The sequence below is a fragment of the Lycorma delicatula genome, chromosome 1 (genome assembly GCF_047948215.1).
Source record: "Lycorma delicatula isolate Av1 chromosome 1, ASM4794821v1, whole genome shotgun sequence".
In the NCBI taxonomy this organism is placed as follows: domain Eukaryota; kingdom Metazoa; phylum Arthropoda; class Insecta; order Hemiptera; family Fulgoridae; genus Lycorma; species Lycorma delicatula.
In genome coordinates this window covers 315,344,675-315,361,769 of record NC_134455.1, presented here as the reverse complement: position 1 = coordinate 315,361,769, position 17,095 = coordinate 315,344,675, and the positions used below count along the sequence as shown (strand labels likewise).

At 28.3% G+C, this 17,095-nt stretch overlaps 1 protein-coding gene across 6 annotated transcripts in view; it reads left to right on the top strand.

Annotated features, from left to right (window-relative positions):
- The first annotated feature begins 565 nt into the window (after nucleotides 1–565).
- The window catches only part of btz (CASC3 exon junction complex subunit), a 65,703-nt gene continuing 49,173 nt past the window's right edge, over nucleotides 566–17,095 (top strand). For 4 of the 6 annotated variants that reach the window (XR_012758798.1, XM_075381967.1, XM_075381965.1 and 1 more), the window contains exons 1-2: nucleotides 568–691; nucleotides 15,729–15,920. Coding sequence is in view for 5 of the 6 variants with exons in the window: in XM_075381967.1 (XP_075238082.1) it covers nucleotides 590–691; nucleotides 15,729–15,920 (294 nt within the window). In the remaining variant the exon portion in view is untranslated. Of the gene's footprint in view, nucleotides 692–797; nucleotides 912–6,832; nucleotides 6,896–15,728; nucleotides 15,921–17,095 lie in introns of those variants that run through there. The other 2 variants (XM_075381969.1, XM_075381968.1) reach the window with 2 other exon arrangements.

The window sequence follows — 17,095 nt, the reverse complement described above, 5'->3', positions numbered from 1 at the left end:
GAAATTTATTTTTGACCCCGGTGATTTAATATTTTATTAAAATTACTTAACTTAAAACGTTGATAAAAATAATTTTTTTGTCATTTTTAAGATATACTTCCTTGTAGCATAAATTAATTCATCTTAACGAAATTCATAAACATTTTACCATTTCATGGTACATCTGCTTCGAGCGTCGTCATGGTAACCGATAATCTATTAGCATTTGGAAATACTTTAGTGGAGTATAAGAGCCATCTATTATTTAATAAAGTTATAAAATACAAATATTGTTTCATGTAAACCGCAGAGTAACTCATGTCGTAACTGTATGTAAATTAACTCTGACCTGATCTCAGTCATGTAAGATAGTAGTTTTTGTTTAAAGTATGAAAAAAAAAATGAAGTTAGCAAGTAACTCATTCATTTTCGCTTAGAAAAGTATATATTACAAGTATAAATTTTACAAAATATGAAATATTCACTTATATTAAACAAAAATGAATCAAAATTTCTGTTCGCAAGGACGCTTTCTAACAGAACAAATTTCTACAACAACGATATTTAGTCATCGTTGGAAGACATTCTTTTTCGTCTGTTTTCAAGTAAAATGGCAGATGTAGAAAGTGTAGTGTCAGTTAAAGAGGATAAGAAAGTTCATGTAATTGAGGATAATCAAGTGACATTAAAGGATAAATCTGCGTCTGTTACTGTGAGTTGTAAGCTTTATAGTAAACAAGTTTGAATTTGTTTAATGGTTTTATGTATTGCTTTTTTATTAACTTCATTGTGATGTAGCAGAAGGCTAGGCCGTGCGACCATTTTAGGTTTGCAACATTAACCTTTGTATCAAACGTTTTGTTTGTTCACGTGGATTGTGCGTTTAATGTTTGATGACTGTCATGTTCAGTTTTGATAGTTTATCTGCAGAGGTATGAATTATCTTATGTTGTGTATTAGGTATTCTTTTATTTCATTACATTGTTTAAGAAAACTTATGTTATGCGTTTCACGGAATACGTTCTTAGAGCTATCTCCCTGAATTAAGTTTTCTTAAAAGTTAAATTAAATATAATATTGAAGATATGGTATATTTTATGTAAGTTACAGTATTACAAAATTCATTTTTTGTGAAGTTAATTAAATAAATTACTAACGAGGGCACAATGGCTTTTTTACATTGTAATTGTACTATTGGTTTTTGTTCCTGGATATTCTATTTGGTTTATTTTCGCATGGTAAGATGTATTGAGCTTTAAAAAAAAAATATAATAAAAGTAGAAGTTTACCCTTTTATTTCCCTTGCTGCTATTAGAGTTTTGTTTTTATTCGTAACAGCCTGATAAGACAAATGGTCCACTTTTAGTAATTGAAAAATCATATTGCATAATATAGAGTTGTAGAATATTTTATCTTGGTATTATCTATGGTATTGCTTATCTTGTTCACAAACTTGAGAGGAATGCTATGCTCAGTGTTTTAATTAAGCCTACTTTTACCTGGTTGGCTGTTCATGTTATTTGTATAAACTATCATCTTATTCTTATAATACATCTTTTTCAATACATCTTATTCTTTAAATCTTTTTCAATACATGATAAATAAACAATTATTGATTGGTGCTGCTATGAGGTAAGTTTTGTATTTCAGTCAGGACTTGTGTAAATTTTATTCTAGTGGTGGCTGTAGTGAAAATGATAATGAACTACTACAACCTGGTCTATAGTATGTAGCCAAAGATAATGACATTTTTTGAAGAGTTCTTTATGCAAAGGAATACTGTGAAGATGTAGATACAGAATATAAATATACAAACTTGCTTAGTGCTATTTTTTTTATTTGCTGTTTTAATAGAAACCTGCATAGTAACCTTACATAAAGAAACCAAAACATATGGTCAATTACATAAGTATAACCATCTTTAACAAGCAAAAACATAACATGCAAATGTTAATTCCAAAAACCTTTAAAAATCATTCACTTATTTTAAAATCACAGGAAAAGTGTTTTTCCAGAAATGTTATTTGTTGTTAATTATTCTCAACTCCATTAGTGGAGTTAACTGGCACTCTTCGTCCATCCCTAAGAGGGGTAAAATTAAAAGTGGGTACAATACTGGATGAGCTAGAAATTTAAATTTACCAGGATTGTTTACTTTAGGTAATAAGGTATCGATGAAAGAGTTGGAAAATTTTTAGTACTTATACAAATATATATGTACTCTATGTTGTACTTATTATTTCCAAATGTACTGTTGAAAATTATGTTATTCAAGAGTGTTGAGTTCTTGATTTTTATGTGTTGTGTAAAATATGCATGTTATGATTGACATCTTATGAATGCCCTGTCTATAATATAGTAAACAAATTTGATTTAGTTTTGTATTTTGCTTGGATGTATTCTTTCTGACAAAGGGTGAATGTATATCAAAACTGTCTACTGTAATGCTGTTAGTGACTGCATAACATCATAAAGACTGGAATCATTTAATTTAAATATTGCTGGGTTACTGTGTTTGCTAGTGTATATATTTTTTAGCCGCTATTATATTTTTTATTGTAGTTTACTCTTAAAATTACAATAAAAATCATACTAACTGATTACTAACTGTCATTAATCATACTAACTGTCAATTAACTTTCATACTTCATACTGACATACTAACTTCACTAAAAATTGTGGCAATTTTAAAGTTGGTTGACAAATTTTTGCATTTCAGTCACTTTGTATATGTGTCTGTGGATGTGTGGGTTTTATTAATATTTTTAAATTGTATTCAAGTATACAAGACATTTTGTTGTTTTCCAATATGGATTTTTCTGTGTTTTCAACTGTGTGCTTTGACAATGTAATGTACTAAATGGTATGTTTACATGTGTTAACAATAAAGTGTGCCAATTTTATTCTGTTTGCTTGAAAAGTGAGTTAGTTATCTATTTTGGATATATTAGTGTCAAGAAATGAAGTGCTTTTTATATGGAACTATAAATTGGGATATTTGTTAATGAATGTGAGTAATATATGGCATTGTCTTTTGTTGACATTATATAATTGCCATTATATAATAAGAGAGTGTTAATCAGTTGTAGAAATATTTCACTTGGGAAATATTTCCAAAGTTGAAAGGCCTGGTTAAGTTGTTAACTAATGTAAATAAAATACCCTTCTATCATTGTAGGCTGATTTTGGTTTTGTGTTTCTGGATTTTGTTGATAGTTCCTTCTTTAGTTATGTTTGTATAGGATAATTGCATAGAGTTAGGTGGAAGTGTATATAATTTATTTGGTGATAGTTGTTTTGTGTTGCTCATGATGTGCTATTTTCAAGTGTTGATGGTGTCTTGACATTGGTTTTGCCCATATGTTGTTACAAACTACTGTGGTAGTTTGTGTATGGGAGGTGCAGTGTACTAAATGAGATCTGTAAACTCAATGCAGTTCCTGTATTAGTTTTTCTTAAACTTTGGAATCCAAACATGATATTTACCATAACAATGTGGTGAAAAGTCAGGTCTGTAGAGAGAAATGACCCAGGGTTATCCAGTGCAGTTTATCCAGTTCTTATGAATTAAAATGAGTATGGCATGGTGTGTAGATGCTAAGCATCAGTATATTGAATGTATTTTTTGGATTGGATAGATTGTCGTAAATTATTTAAAAAATCCACAGTACCAGCAATCTGATTTTAGTTTTCACAGATATCTAGAATATCATCCCTGTTAAGTTCTAGAAATAAAGTTGTACCTAAAATTTGCCATATATGGAAAGCCTTCTCCTTGTGTCCCTGATAAAAAATGCTTTCCTTTTTGTAATTTAAGTAGAACCTTTGTAATGTTTTAGCTCTTTTTGATCTTTAAAACAGGCGATTGTCGTCAGGTAGTTTTTTTTTTAAAATAGTAACTAATTTTAAATTATTGTGCACACTTCTGTAACTTAGACCAATTAATTTATCAGTTTGCAATATTTACCAATGTATTACCAGTTAATTAACATATTTACTTTTACAATAACCTAACATATATACCATCATGTAAAACCTGTCTATTAACAGCCCTCTTGTACAATTGTACTTAGTTGTACCTATTTCTTGTTTTCTTATACCATCCATTCTTACGTTTATCTTGTAGGTTTGGTGTGTTTCTCTCCTCATTTTCACTATGAAGTTATTATCCCAAGAACTCCTCTTAATAATCCTTTCTTTTTCAGAAATGTGTCCAGTCCAGTTTACCTTTCCTCTGTTCTAAATGTAGGATTGCAGCAGTCCTGCTAAGTTCCTCCTACCCTTAAAAGTTTTTTAATGTCTTCTTAAAGCACAAATACTAATTTTTTTTTTTTATTATTAGCAGTCCACTCATTTGGTGGATGGGACTGTTATGTTCAGTTCATCCAATTTATTTTTTCTGTACCTGCATCTCGAAAGCTTCTTTCTTGTCCTGCCTCTTAAAATATTTCACATAAAGCAATACATCATTCTTTTATTCAGTTCTAAATCCATACTACTATAATTGTTTGTTGTTAAAGCCTCCCTTGCCATTGTTGTCACTTCTGATCTACACTTAATTCTTCCAGCTGTTTAAGACGCTCCTCAGATATCTGTACTTTTCAATGTGTTTAAATATTCATTTGTAACGGAAAAAAAAAATTATAGGTTCTCTAATTATCTGTTATCAATTAAATCACATGGGATTATGTTGATAGTAAATTATATGCATTATTTTAGGTCTTTGTCCATCTTTATTGTTAATTTATTCTTCAAATAATCTTATAATACATTGTCATTGTTACATATATATCACCAACTGAGGGAGGGAGGGGATTACGCTAGTATGAAACAAGAGTAAATAATGAAGATGACTCCCATTGGTTAGAATTTGAGTTTTAATTTATTTGATTGTAGCTTGATCAGTCCAAACAAATTTTACACTTAGTTCTTTTAGTAATAAGTGGTACAAAATGGTTACTTTTAATTAGATATTATTAATTTTTTATGTAGTTCTTTTTGTTGTAATAATTTTTAAGTTTTTGCATTAAAAACTTTATACATTTCATACTTAATTGAAAAATATTTACCAATTAAGTAAATACATATTTATTTGGGAAAGAATTGACATGTTATTTATTACCTTGCAAGTTATTAAATTTTACAAAAAAATGTGATATACTAGGCATGTTAGAATATCACATCATTAGCTTTTAATATCTACTTCGAAATTCTCTAATTATATATTATCAATTAAAGGACATGGGATTATGTTGATCGTAGATTATATGCATTATTTTAGGTCTTTATCCATCTTGATTGTTTATTTATTCTTCAAATAATCTTATTTCAAAGGGGTATTTTTAGTATTTTTTTCCAAATAAACATTTATTTGTGTTTAACAACCAGTATTACTCTCCTAAAAATGATAAAAATTTTCATTTTTACTTTCCTGGCTATAGTGATACACACTGCTGCAGTTACAACAGGAAAGTATATAGATCGGTAAAAAACTAAAAAAAAAATTAGTCTTATTTTAAAATTTTGTGCTTTAAGAAGACATTAAAAAAAATTAATAAGAAACTAGATTTAAATTAATTGCAAATCTGTGGAAAAAAGTTTTTTTTCCAGTGCTTGAAAGCCCAAAAAGTCTATTCTTGTCAGTTGGACATTGTGCTTGAAAGTACTACCTTCAAGGGGAAAGAATGTATTAATCTTTTTCAAAAGTTGGAAAAAAGTGCAGTGTTGTTTTGGCCGAAATAAAGTTTCCAATCTTTACTGGGCATTTTACCAAAAATGTTTTCTTACATAAGTGTAGAGGTTTTTTGTCAAGATCACAAATTATTTAATGGTTTTTGATATTGATCCTATCCCCAAAAAATGACTTTGTTATTTTTCTTTTTTTAGTTATGCCGTGCTTCAAAAAAGGAGTTAATGGGGGAGTTTTTTGCATTTATAATGGCATCCAAACCATTATAAAATTTTTTGCCCATTCCCCTCAATAGTTTGTGGTAACAAATATTTTTTTAAATGTTTTAAATTTTATTTTAAATTTAAATCCATCTTGCAAGTTACCCATTGTATTTAAAATGTAAAACTCGTAATTTTTTGATAGCCCTTATCTTCAATATTTCTTGAAAAAAGTACCCAAAAATTTTCATCCCTTTCTAAAAGATTAGAACTTTGTTCATTTAGAATTATGGCTGTATCTTTGTATTTTTTTAAACAATTCTAAAAAGCTCTATTTTTTAAATTTATTATTACCACTTAAGGATTATTTTCTTAAAAATTAATTTTACCCATATGTTTCCCTTTGAGTATGAAAGTTCCCAAATGAAAAAAATATTTTTTTCAGTTTAAGATTTTTAATGTTCAAAATGTATTTTCTGTTAAACATTAAAAAATAACTTAATACTACCCCCATCTGTTGAATGGAAACCTACAAATTTAAAAAAAAAATCAATTTTTTATTTCTGATTTTAATTTATTTAAAATTAATTTTAGTGTATATTTTATCATTAAAATGCTCTGATGCACAAGTCCCCAAATTTTCAAAAAGTCGAAAACATATGTTTTGAAATTGTGATGCTTATATACTAATATTAAAAATTTTGGTTACTATTTTATTTTGTTGAGCATAATATGTTAAAAAATGAAAAGATTTAAATGTAATCAAAATGGATTTAAATGTATATTTGATTCATTGAATTGAAAAAAAACTTTTCTGGTTGAAAAAATAAATTTGGTAACTTGACCGGTTACACCGAAAGTTATGTATTGCCAGTTTTATCAACATTCTTAATGCGCTTTCATAGAACCTATATGTAATTTTTGTTTTATGAATTTTATTGTTATTTATCTCTATTTCTTTCAGATTCTTTTTCTCCTGTAATTATGCTACTTTAAGTATGACTCACCTGTTTGGTACAAAATGAAAGTATGACCTTAACACTAAAACTGTTTAACCTATTTAATTATAAGTAGTATGTATTTTCATATTAAATAATTTATCTCATTTACAATTTATTTTTAATAATTATTCAATCGATAATGTATATAAATATTATTATGAATATATTGAGTAATAAAGTTACTGTAGTAATAATTATATATAACTGTGAAGTGTGACTAAACTAAGTATTCAAGTATAGTATAATATTCCTTAGTATATGTCTTAGGAAATTATTCAAGAAGGTATTTATTTACTTTTTGATGTATTGGTCTTAATCAGTGTAAGTCTTGTTTAATCTCATTCTGATAATTTGTAATAAAATAAATTAAATTTAATTAAAAAACTTAAATGATGTATAATGTGCTTATTACATAGGCATTTAAATCGGTTATAAATATGTTTTAAACAGCATCTCATATAATGTTTGACAGCGGTTTGTAAGAATGTTAACCATTCATATGAAAAACGGATAAAAATTGGTTTAGTTATGCTCAGTTTTATATATTGTTTGACTCAATAATATAAGCCTTTTGTATGAAAACCTGCTACTTAATGATCAGTCCTTTATCTAATATATTATACTAAGTTTACGCCATAATTTAAAAACTGTCATAATGAGTAAAATTTAATTATGATGAAGATGTATCTACTAGAGGATTGGTTTTTATTAACCACATTCATATATTTTTGGAGTATATATCTGCAATAGTTAAAAATTTTGATTCAAATCTAATATCCATTTTTTTATTTTTACTTTATTTTTAAATGTTGTTTAGTGTTTTTGTTGCTTTAGTCATTTTTATTTCAGTAATAAATACAATTATTTTACCTAATCTTAAATATATTTGTAATTTTTTGAATGCATTAAAGTACTTAACCTGAAGATTTCTGGCCTGAGGGTTAGATGTTCTAACTTGGCCTCTTGATGTTTGGAAGGAAAGTAGGCTTTTTCTTTCTATGACACCTCAAACGTGTTCTAAAGATGTCTTTTAACTGCATAATGACATGGTTGTGATTAAATCATGACAATTTTGATTTGGGAAAAGAAATTGACAGACACGTTGTTTTTGTGAGAAAATGAATATATGGGACATTCCACATCAAATCAACAAAAATAAATGCAGTTCTCAGATTCATGTCTAGTAATTCAAATAAAATTTACAGGTTTGACTCTACCCATGAAGTGAAATGTTGGAAAAAGTATTTATTTCAGGTTTTTCAGTCGCTTAGTTTTTTGTGTGGGACCCTGTAAAAAAGTAAAAAAAAGAAGTAAAACGCTAGGTTTGGATAATTACAAAAGAATAAATGTTATTTTAAAGCTCTTTGAATGGGCTTTCATATTTGTCACTTTGCAAGGTCTTGTGATATTAATAGTTCAAGATCACCAAAACATTATTTGACCTTGAATATATCCAAAAGTGTATTTTTAAATTTGAAAAAATTTTTTGCTTCCTAATGTGTTTTACATGTGGTTGTAACATTTCATAATGGGATTGCAATGGATCATGTTAAAAAATAATTCTGTAATAATTAGGTACATCAGAATATTCCAATTGTTCCCCTTAAGTGGCAATTGCTAATTGAGATTCAATTAGTGAAAATCTCCCTTTCCAGTCTTCCAAACTGGGTCACTTGATGAGACATAAGAGTAGCATGTCATGCTACTCTTATGCTTCATGTGCATGTTTGCTTATGTAATAAGCAAAACATGCTTATGCCAGCAAAAGAATCTACATATTTCAACCTGTTGAGACAAGTAAAATAATATTCAGTTTGGAACAGAAGGTTCAGTGGTGTTCAAGAGGATTGATCATATCTATATAGTGATGCAAAAAAAATTTTTTTCATATTTTTGTCAGCCCTTGTTAACTGAGCTTGCCTTTCTCTACAGGTTTGGAGTTTTATGACTAATTCATCACAGCCTTGGGCCAGATTACAGTGACCAGTATGGAACAATCAACTTCCACAGCTTCAAGTAAAATATACTGTTGCAATCCATTTGAAAAGAAAGTCAAAATTCCTGTAAGAAAAACCTGAAAAGTGTAAACAAAAACTTGGTGCAAACATTTACTTTTCTTAAACAAGGTTACAAAATTTGTGATAACTTGCCACAAACAGTTAGAAACATCTGCCAAAAATAATGCTGAAGAATTTCAATAATTAAGATGAAGCTGTAAGTGCTCTGAACAAAAAAGCTTGATTAATTTAAATGAATCACCACCTATTCAGAAAAACGACTATGTGAGAGAAAATACCCTCAGAAAAAGGCTAACAAAACAGCAGTATTGGTTCAAAAGCAAAATATTGAATGTGGATTCAGATTCTGAACACGATACTATTTCTCTCTCCTCTTACGTGAAATTATCAACCAATTGAAGGAAAAATTTAATACTACAGTTGATAAGAGCATCAGGATGCAAATATTGGCAATGCTCCCTAAAATCTGGACTTTAAAAGATGTTAAAGATGAATTTTGATTATCAGACCACACTGCAAGAATAGCTAAAAGCCTGGTTAAAGAAAAAGGTGTCACATCATGTCCTGATCTTAAATGTGGTAGAACTTTAGATTTTGAAACAGCAGAAAAGGTAACTGATCTGTTTGAGTGAAGAAAGATTTTATTTCTCTTCAGATAAATGGAACATGAAAGCATGAAAAAATTAAGTTGTGTAATCTTGTGAAGCTTTTGCATTGTTTAAACAGAGATATCCATTGCTGTAAAAGGATTTTCAAAGTTTTGTGAACTCAGGCCTTAGTCCTTTGTTCTTGCAGGTGCAAGTGGAACCCACAGTATTTGTGTGTATACAATGTACCAAAATGCAAAACTTATGGTTTTGCATTGTAGAATGAAAGAACTGATAGCAGGTGATAGAACAATTAAGTTACAAAGATGTTATGACATATGTAGTGTGTGCTAATCCAACTGAAGCTTGTTACTTAGGAAATTGCAAAAATTATCTTGGGTTTGAAGTCAAGGGAAGGATTGAGGAAGCTTTCGAGCTCAAATACATTGAAAACATCACCTACAAACAGTCATTACAAGTTGAAAAAAGAACATCTCAAGATATTAGTCAAACCTGAAAAATTCATCACTATACTTTTTATAAAAAACTTCTGAAAATTCTGCTAGAACAATGCACAGGCAGCAGTTCACCTATTCACAATCTATTTCCAACATCCAACAACAAAATCATTGATGCATACATCTCGTGTCATAATTTCTGATTCTCTCACACAACACAATAGCAGTGCACCTTTTTCAGAAATATTAATTGTTTTCATGCAATCTTATTTTACCACAAAACCAAGCCTGATCTATTATTACAGTGATGGTGCTGCCTCTCAGTACAAATGAAGATTCAATTTTCTCAACCTTTTTTACCATGAATCAGACTTTGGGATCAAAGCAGAGTGGCATTTTTTTACATGCAAAAGTGCATGTAATTGTGTGGGAGGAACTGTTAAAAAGACTTGCAGCTAGAGCAAGTTTTCAAATGATCTACATTGACCAGATCATGACTCCATAACAGTGTTATATGACTGCCAATTGGACACATTGAGCCGATACAGTTTCATTACAGTACAATTGAACAGCATAAAGAAGAAGAGGCTTTGAAGAGGTGGACAATGATGGCAAGAACTATACCAGGTACTCAGAAACTCCACTCTTTTGTTCCATTGAACACGAATCAGTTGCAAGTGAGGATGTTTTTATTTTCTAACAACTCAACAGTAGCAAGCACAACAAATATTGAGGGGGTTGATCTTAAATTCACAGAAATGGTGGGTTCTTGATCTGCAGATATGATGGATACTGGTGGTTGGGGTGTATTCTAGACTCAAATGAGAAAAATCAAACAGTGAAGATGAAGTTCTTACATCCACATGGACCTTCACCTTCCTTCCACCATCCAGACTTTGAGGATGTTCTTAATGTACATAGGAGTGATGTTATTACAAAAGTAGATCGCAGATTAAATCCAACAGGGAGAGTTTATAACTTCTCGAAGTGGACTACTAATGCTAACCGGATGTTGAAAAAAGAAATATGTACACTATGTAATTTTTCTGTAAATACTTTTGGAAGCTATACGAATTGCAGTTAAGTGGTGAACATTTACAAGTTCATTATTTTATTTCACCATGATCACATTGCAATTCCATTATGAAATGTTTACCACATGTTCAACACATTAGGAAGTAAAAAATTTTTTTTTCAAATTTTAAAAAATAAACTTGGATATATTCAAGGTCAAATAAATATTTTGGTACCTTGAACTATTAATGTTACAGAATCTTGCCAAGTGATGTATCACATGAAAGCCCATTCCAAGAGCTTTAAAATGAAACCAAATTGAGCTCTGTAGCTCCTGTAGGAGCTGAGAAAATTAATTTTCATTAATTACCTGAACCTTTGTTTATGCACTTTTTTTCACCTTTTTATTCAGGGTCTTCTATACAAAAAACTGAGCGACTGAAAAATCTGAAAAAAAAAATTGTTTCATCACTTTATAGATATGATCAATCCTGTGAATTTTGTTGAAATTGTTAATGATCAAGTTGTGAGGCTTGTTGATTTGACACGGAAGACTCATTTTTGTCAAATGACTGCTAAGCCCCGTAAAGCTTTTTTTTTTTGGTTGATCTTATGTTGTACTGTATGGGGGTTGAATTACAGGGTAATGTCTGTGATAAGATCAGCAGGTTCTCTACTGTTATACTTCATGAAGCGGAAACTCAGAATTTTACTACTGATGACCACATAGTCATTATTTGTATGAATGTTGATACTGATAGCCCAGCTTCTCGTAATACCAGATATCAGAAATTTGCTTCATACAAGGGTGTTATGACGACACCTCCTTGAACAGTAGTTGAAACCCCTAAACAGTAATTGAAACCAGCTCAGATTCATTCTTTGAAACAACTTGAAAGAAAGTTAATATTTGCAATAGTAGGAATATTATGTTCCTTGATGGATTCAAATCTGACTCTCATGTACTATACATTCACCTAACATGTAATTGATTTAAATTCGTGTGGCAAAGTGGTGAAGGCTTATTATTGATAATTTTTAATATACATTTATTTATTTTTAATATAAATGACAGTGATGCTTTTTTAACCCAGAAACTACTCCTTTTTTTATTTATTTTTGATAAATCATATTAATAATTCTGTCCCTTAGTAGTAAATAATATTTAATTAATTTAAAAGAAATTCTGAAAGTATAAATATAATATCATAGTTTGATCTTCTTAATGTGTTCACCCTTCAAATGTATACATTAGCTGACAATACAAAGACCATCTCGGATCCAAGAAATTTCACCCTTGATGAAACTTTATAGAACTGCACAAAAACAGTGGTCTTAATTTTTTTAGTTGATTCTTGTTATGGTAAAGTTGAAAGTTACCTTTAATTGAAAATGGAATTAATATTTAATGCTGTACAATTAAGTGCTTGTTCTAAAGTTGATTTTTAATGGTAATCTTTAGGTCTCCTATATCTGTTAAATACTTTTTACATAATTTATCAGAAACTTTAAAATTTCTCATAAATTTTGTGTTAAAATTGGTGGAAATTTTTATTATAGTTTTCTATCTAGTTCAGGGTTTTTAATGAATGATATTAATTCAGTTTAGTTAGCAACAACAAATATTCTTACCTTCCAGCTAACTACCCTTGACATCTGTAATGGCATTATTTTTATAAATGTACTTCTTTATAATTTTTCTACAGTTATGCTCTTTCAGTAGGCCACAACCACCAGATTGTTGAAACATCATTAATTACTGAAGAAAGTATGCAAATTGGTTAAGGTTTCTTTTATTTCTGTTTATGAGTAAAAGTTCAAAATTTAAAAATCTTATTGTCTGAAACAAATAAGGAAATAAGTTGTTTGATTCAAAATAATTTTCAGTAGATATTTTTAGTTAAATCATAAAAATAGAATTATTTAATTAAAGTTTTAACTACTTGCTGATTAAAAGTGAGATTTCATTTGAAAGTAAAAGTGTACAAACTACTCCACTAAAAATTAAAAGAACTCTTTTTTTTGCAGGTGAATTAAATGACTTTTCTAGTATTTCCGACAATAATCATAAATTTAAAACAAACTATTTTCCATTTAATTATAATTTTGTTGATGATTTAATATTTTTTATTTCCTTATATATAGAGGTTATGGTAGTAAACATTCAGGTGATGTAAATAAATTCCTGGTAAGTTTAACATGATCATGTTAAAACTTATAGTTGTTATACTATCTATTACAAATGTAATTTAACAATCTTTCACCAGGACTGTTTTTTATTTGCTTTAAGATTTCCATTATTTTCTAAATAAGAAAGAGTTTGTACTTGATTTAGAAAAATTATAGGTCAAATTTGCTATTATCTGCATTTTCTAAAGTATATGAATTAGTGATGCTAAGACATAATACATAACGTCATGTGTCACACACACTCATTCATTGTGAAAAGTGGTCGGAGGAAATGTCTTTAGTATAATTGATAAAACTGTAAGAGCTATCGTACAGCAAGCATCAAATTCTATGATGACACCTTTACAGATCTCAGTGATATAGACAGTAACACTTATTAACAAATCTTATAAACAAATGTGATTCAACTGGAATAAATTTAGTGTAAATACTGTGCATAAACCTGTATGTTTACGACCTAATTTCAGTCGTCAGGAAAAAAAACTGTTTAAGTTGAGTAATGCATTATATGTAATATCTGTCACAACAATGAGTAAAATTAATTCAAAAAGTGATTAAATGGTTTATTAAACATTATCCATTTCTGTTTATGAATCTACTTATTATTTATGACATTTTTATCTTTTTCACTTGATGAGTCTGTATAATATATATTTTTGGTCACTAGGGGTTTATTGTTTTGTTACTTTCAAGCTGCCTATCAGAAATATATTAAAAAAGATCAGCTGTTTCTCCCTGCTATCAAAAAGTACTACATTGAAAGTTAAATTGAGGTTTAAATTATTGCTTATACTGGAGAACTTTCTTTTTACTGTTAAACTGTTTAATTATGACACATAGGATGTTAAAAAACAGAAAAAGCCTATTAAACTGCCATATTCTTGTTTTGACTTTTAAATTCTTGGTCGGTAATTAATTAAAATGTTGCTAATTAAAAAATATTTAACAATGAATTTACTTCAGATTGTTGTGATCAACTTTTCAACTGCAAACTTTTATCTCCATTGACTGTATGTAATTAAAAAAATAATGCTTTCTGTTTTATTATCAGTTCTAATGGGAAACTGACAGCTGAAATGCATCTTATGCAATTTACAAATTTGATTTCTTTAGCATACAACTTCAATGTAATCAATTTCTGAAAATACTTGATGGTATAGGATAGTTTGTATTTACAATCTTTAATCTCTATTTTGCAAACTCCAAAATTCATTGCAATTTTCTTCATTAATACACCTTCATTTAATTTTACTGATTCAGTGTACATTAAAAAATTCACAAATAATGAATAATAATAAATGATACAACATTTACTAAAAGAATGTAAGATTTTGATAACATCTGTGTTTCTTCTTAGAGACTGATAACATGACTGAAAGAAAATCAAGAGTAAAAGTAAATATAGAAAATTACATAATGGTATGATTATAATTTTCAAGATTATGATGGAAAGTCCATATGAATGATGAAAGCTCATAATATATATTATATATAATGTATACATAATGCATTAAACATAATATAAAGCAATATTTGTTATCAAGCTCATTAAGTTAGTAAAAAAAAAAATACATTCATAAACTACATTTTTAAGTAAGCTACTAAAACATGTAAAAATGTTTTTCCTGATTTTATTTACATCATTGCTGAGAGTGTTTGTAAAACTGCTAACTCAGTTAAATCAGAAGTTATAAGAAAAGCCATCTGTATGTAATTCAGGTTTTCTGATTAGATTTTGATTAATCGATTTTATCAATTTTTTTTTTCATTGCACTTCAGTTTTGTAGTTATCTGAATTGTAAATGAATAGTTGGGAGTGTTTAGCACAAGATTAATATGACACCTAAGCTTCATAATGTAAAATAAAAGTTTATTCATTGTAAATTTTATTGTGTTATATCAAGAGTATTGTTTGGTACAGTATATGTGCCTAATAAACATAGAATGACTTTTTTTATTTACCAGAACTATTCAGGTCCATTCTGTTCTTTTTCCATTTTGTCTAATATTGTTAACATTGTTGTAAAACATAATATTTATGTTATTTAGAAATCTATCAATCTGTATTAGTTGGAAAATCTTCAAGGTTCTCTCAACAGAAGTTCTTCTATTTCCCTGAATATTTACAAAAATAAATTAGTCATCATTGATATTTCATACGAGTTAGGAAAAAAAAGGGTGCCAAGACCCGGTTGAATGGTAAACTAGGAGTCACAATTTGATATGAGTACATTTTACTTAAGAATAGTTAGTACTAGTAATAAGTTGAAATTTGATGTAGTTTCTCAGAATGGTAGGGTTCTGATAAAAAGTTCTTGTAATTAAAAGAGGTACAAAAAAGATTATGATATCAGAATTTTGACACTTGACATGTTACCTGTATCACCACAAAGTGTTTTTCTGTCACCTCCAAGGTAGCTAAAAAGCTTTCAAATCTTTTTGCTTAAAAAAGAATGTTTATTCTGAAATAATTCTTTACTGAAACACTGTTAATACAACAATTATTTTCTTTGAGATTTTTTTTTTGTTCTGTAAATAAACATTTTTATTTTTTGATTTAGAATAATAAGTCATGAATTTAATTTTTTTCAGGAAGTTAATATTGCACATCCCTCAAAAGTAGCATATTCTGAATCTTCACTTGAAGATTCAGAATATGAAACGTTAGAAGAAGATGAAGATGGAAGCCTTGGTTCTCGTAGAAGAAGATTAGAAGATGGAGAACTAAGTGATAGTGATAGTGTTATCATTGAGGATGAAAGGGTGGATGGCGATGGAGAAGAGGTTTGATTTGCATCTTCCCAGTTTATTATTATTAAAAGTTGTAATCACATAAGTTACATTAAATACTACTGATTTACAGTGTGTATGTACGTGGCTTGTCATACATTCAAATAATAATTAAAATGTGTAATTAATATTTCATAATTGTGACTACCCGGGTATTACCTACGTACCACAAATATATAATAGATAGCACCTAATGTTACTGTAAATATTCAGCTACCATATATGGATACATAAATACTAGTAATTCTCTCAGTTATCTTTTAAAAGCTTAAAAAGTGAAATCCTTTATTCAGTTTGAAAAGTAAATTTTCAAACCTGTGTTTGATGGACTGTTACAAAGTAAAGTCTGTTGGGTTTTGTAAATCTTATTATTTCATTTAATATTTATTGTATGAAAAATAATATTTAAATATTTTATGTAACGATTCTAAATTTATTCATTTATACCCCTTATTAAAGTAGTTAATTATAAATTTAAGGAAAAACTTTCTTTTATAAAAAAAAAGTCTTGACTGTAATTTCCTAATGACAAGAGATAACTCAAATTAGTTGTCAGATGATGTGGAAATATGAAGGCTGGAAGAAGCTTGTTAACCGTAAAATATTCATGTTATTTCCTAATGTGTTAATTATGTATATGTAAATTTGATATGTGTATGTTTAGTTGTTAAATTTTATCATATTTGAGTTTTTTTTATTTATTACATATTTTTATTTTATGGTTATTTTTATAAATTACATGGATTTAAAAAAAATTAAGAATAATTATGACAATTAAATGTCTCAAACGTACATTTTTTGGAGTCTGCGAAGTAAGATAAAATTTATTTAAAAGTAGATTAATTATAAACAAAATAAATTATATTTATATATTAATTTTAACAATTAGAATCTATTTTTGTTTGATATTCTCCACATGTGGATTGTTGACATTTTATACAGTAAGTTGTCATCCTTTTCAGTTTGTAGTCATAAAGATGGCAGTACTTTTATGGACCTTTTTGTTTTCTTGATATTGTGGTTGTGGAATTTTTTGGTTAGTTACATCATGGATTACTAATTTTAAGTCTTGACTAAGCTGAAAAATACTAATTCTTTGCAGTTGCCTTGGCCAAGTAAGTCTTTAATGTAAATCTAACATGAATTATCTATTCAATGGCTGTCAAACA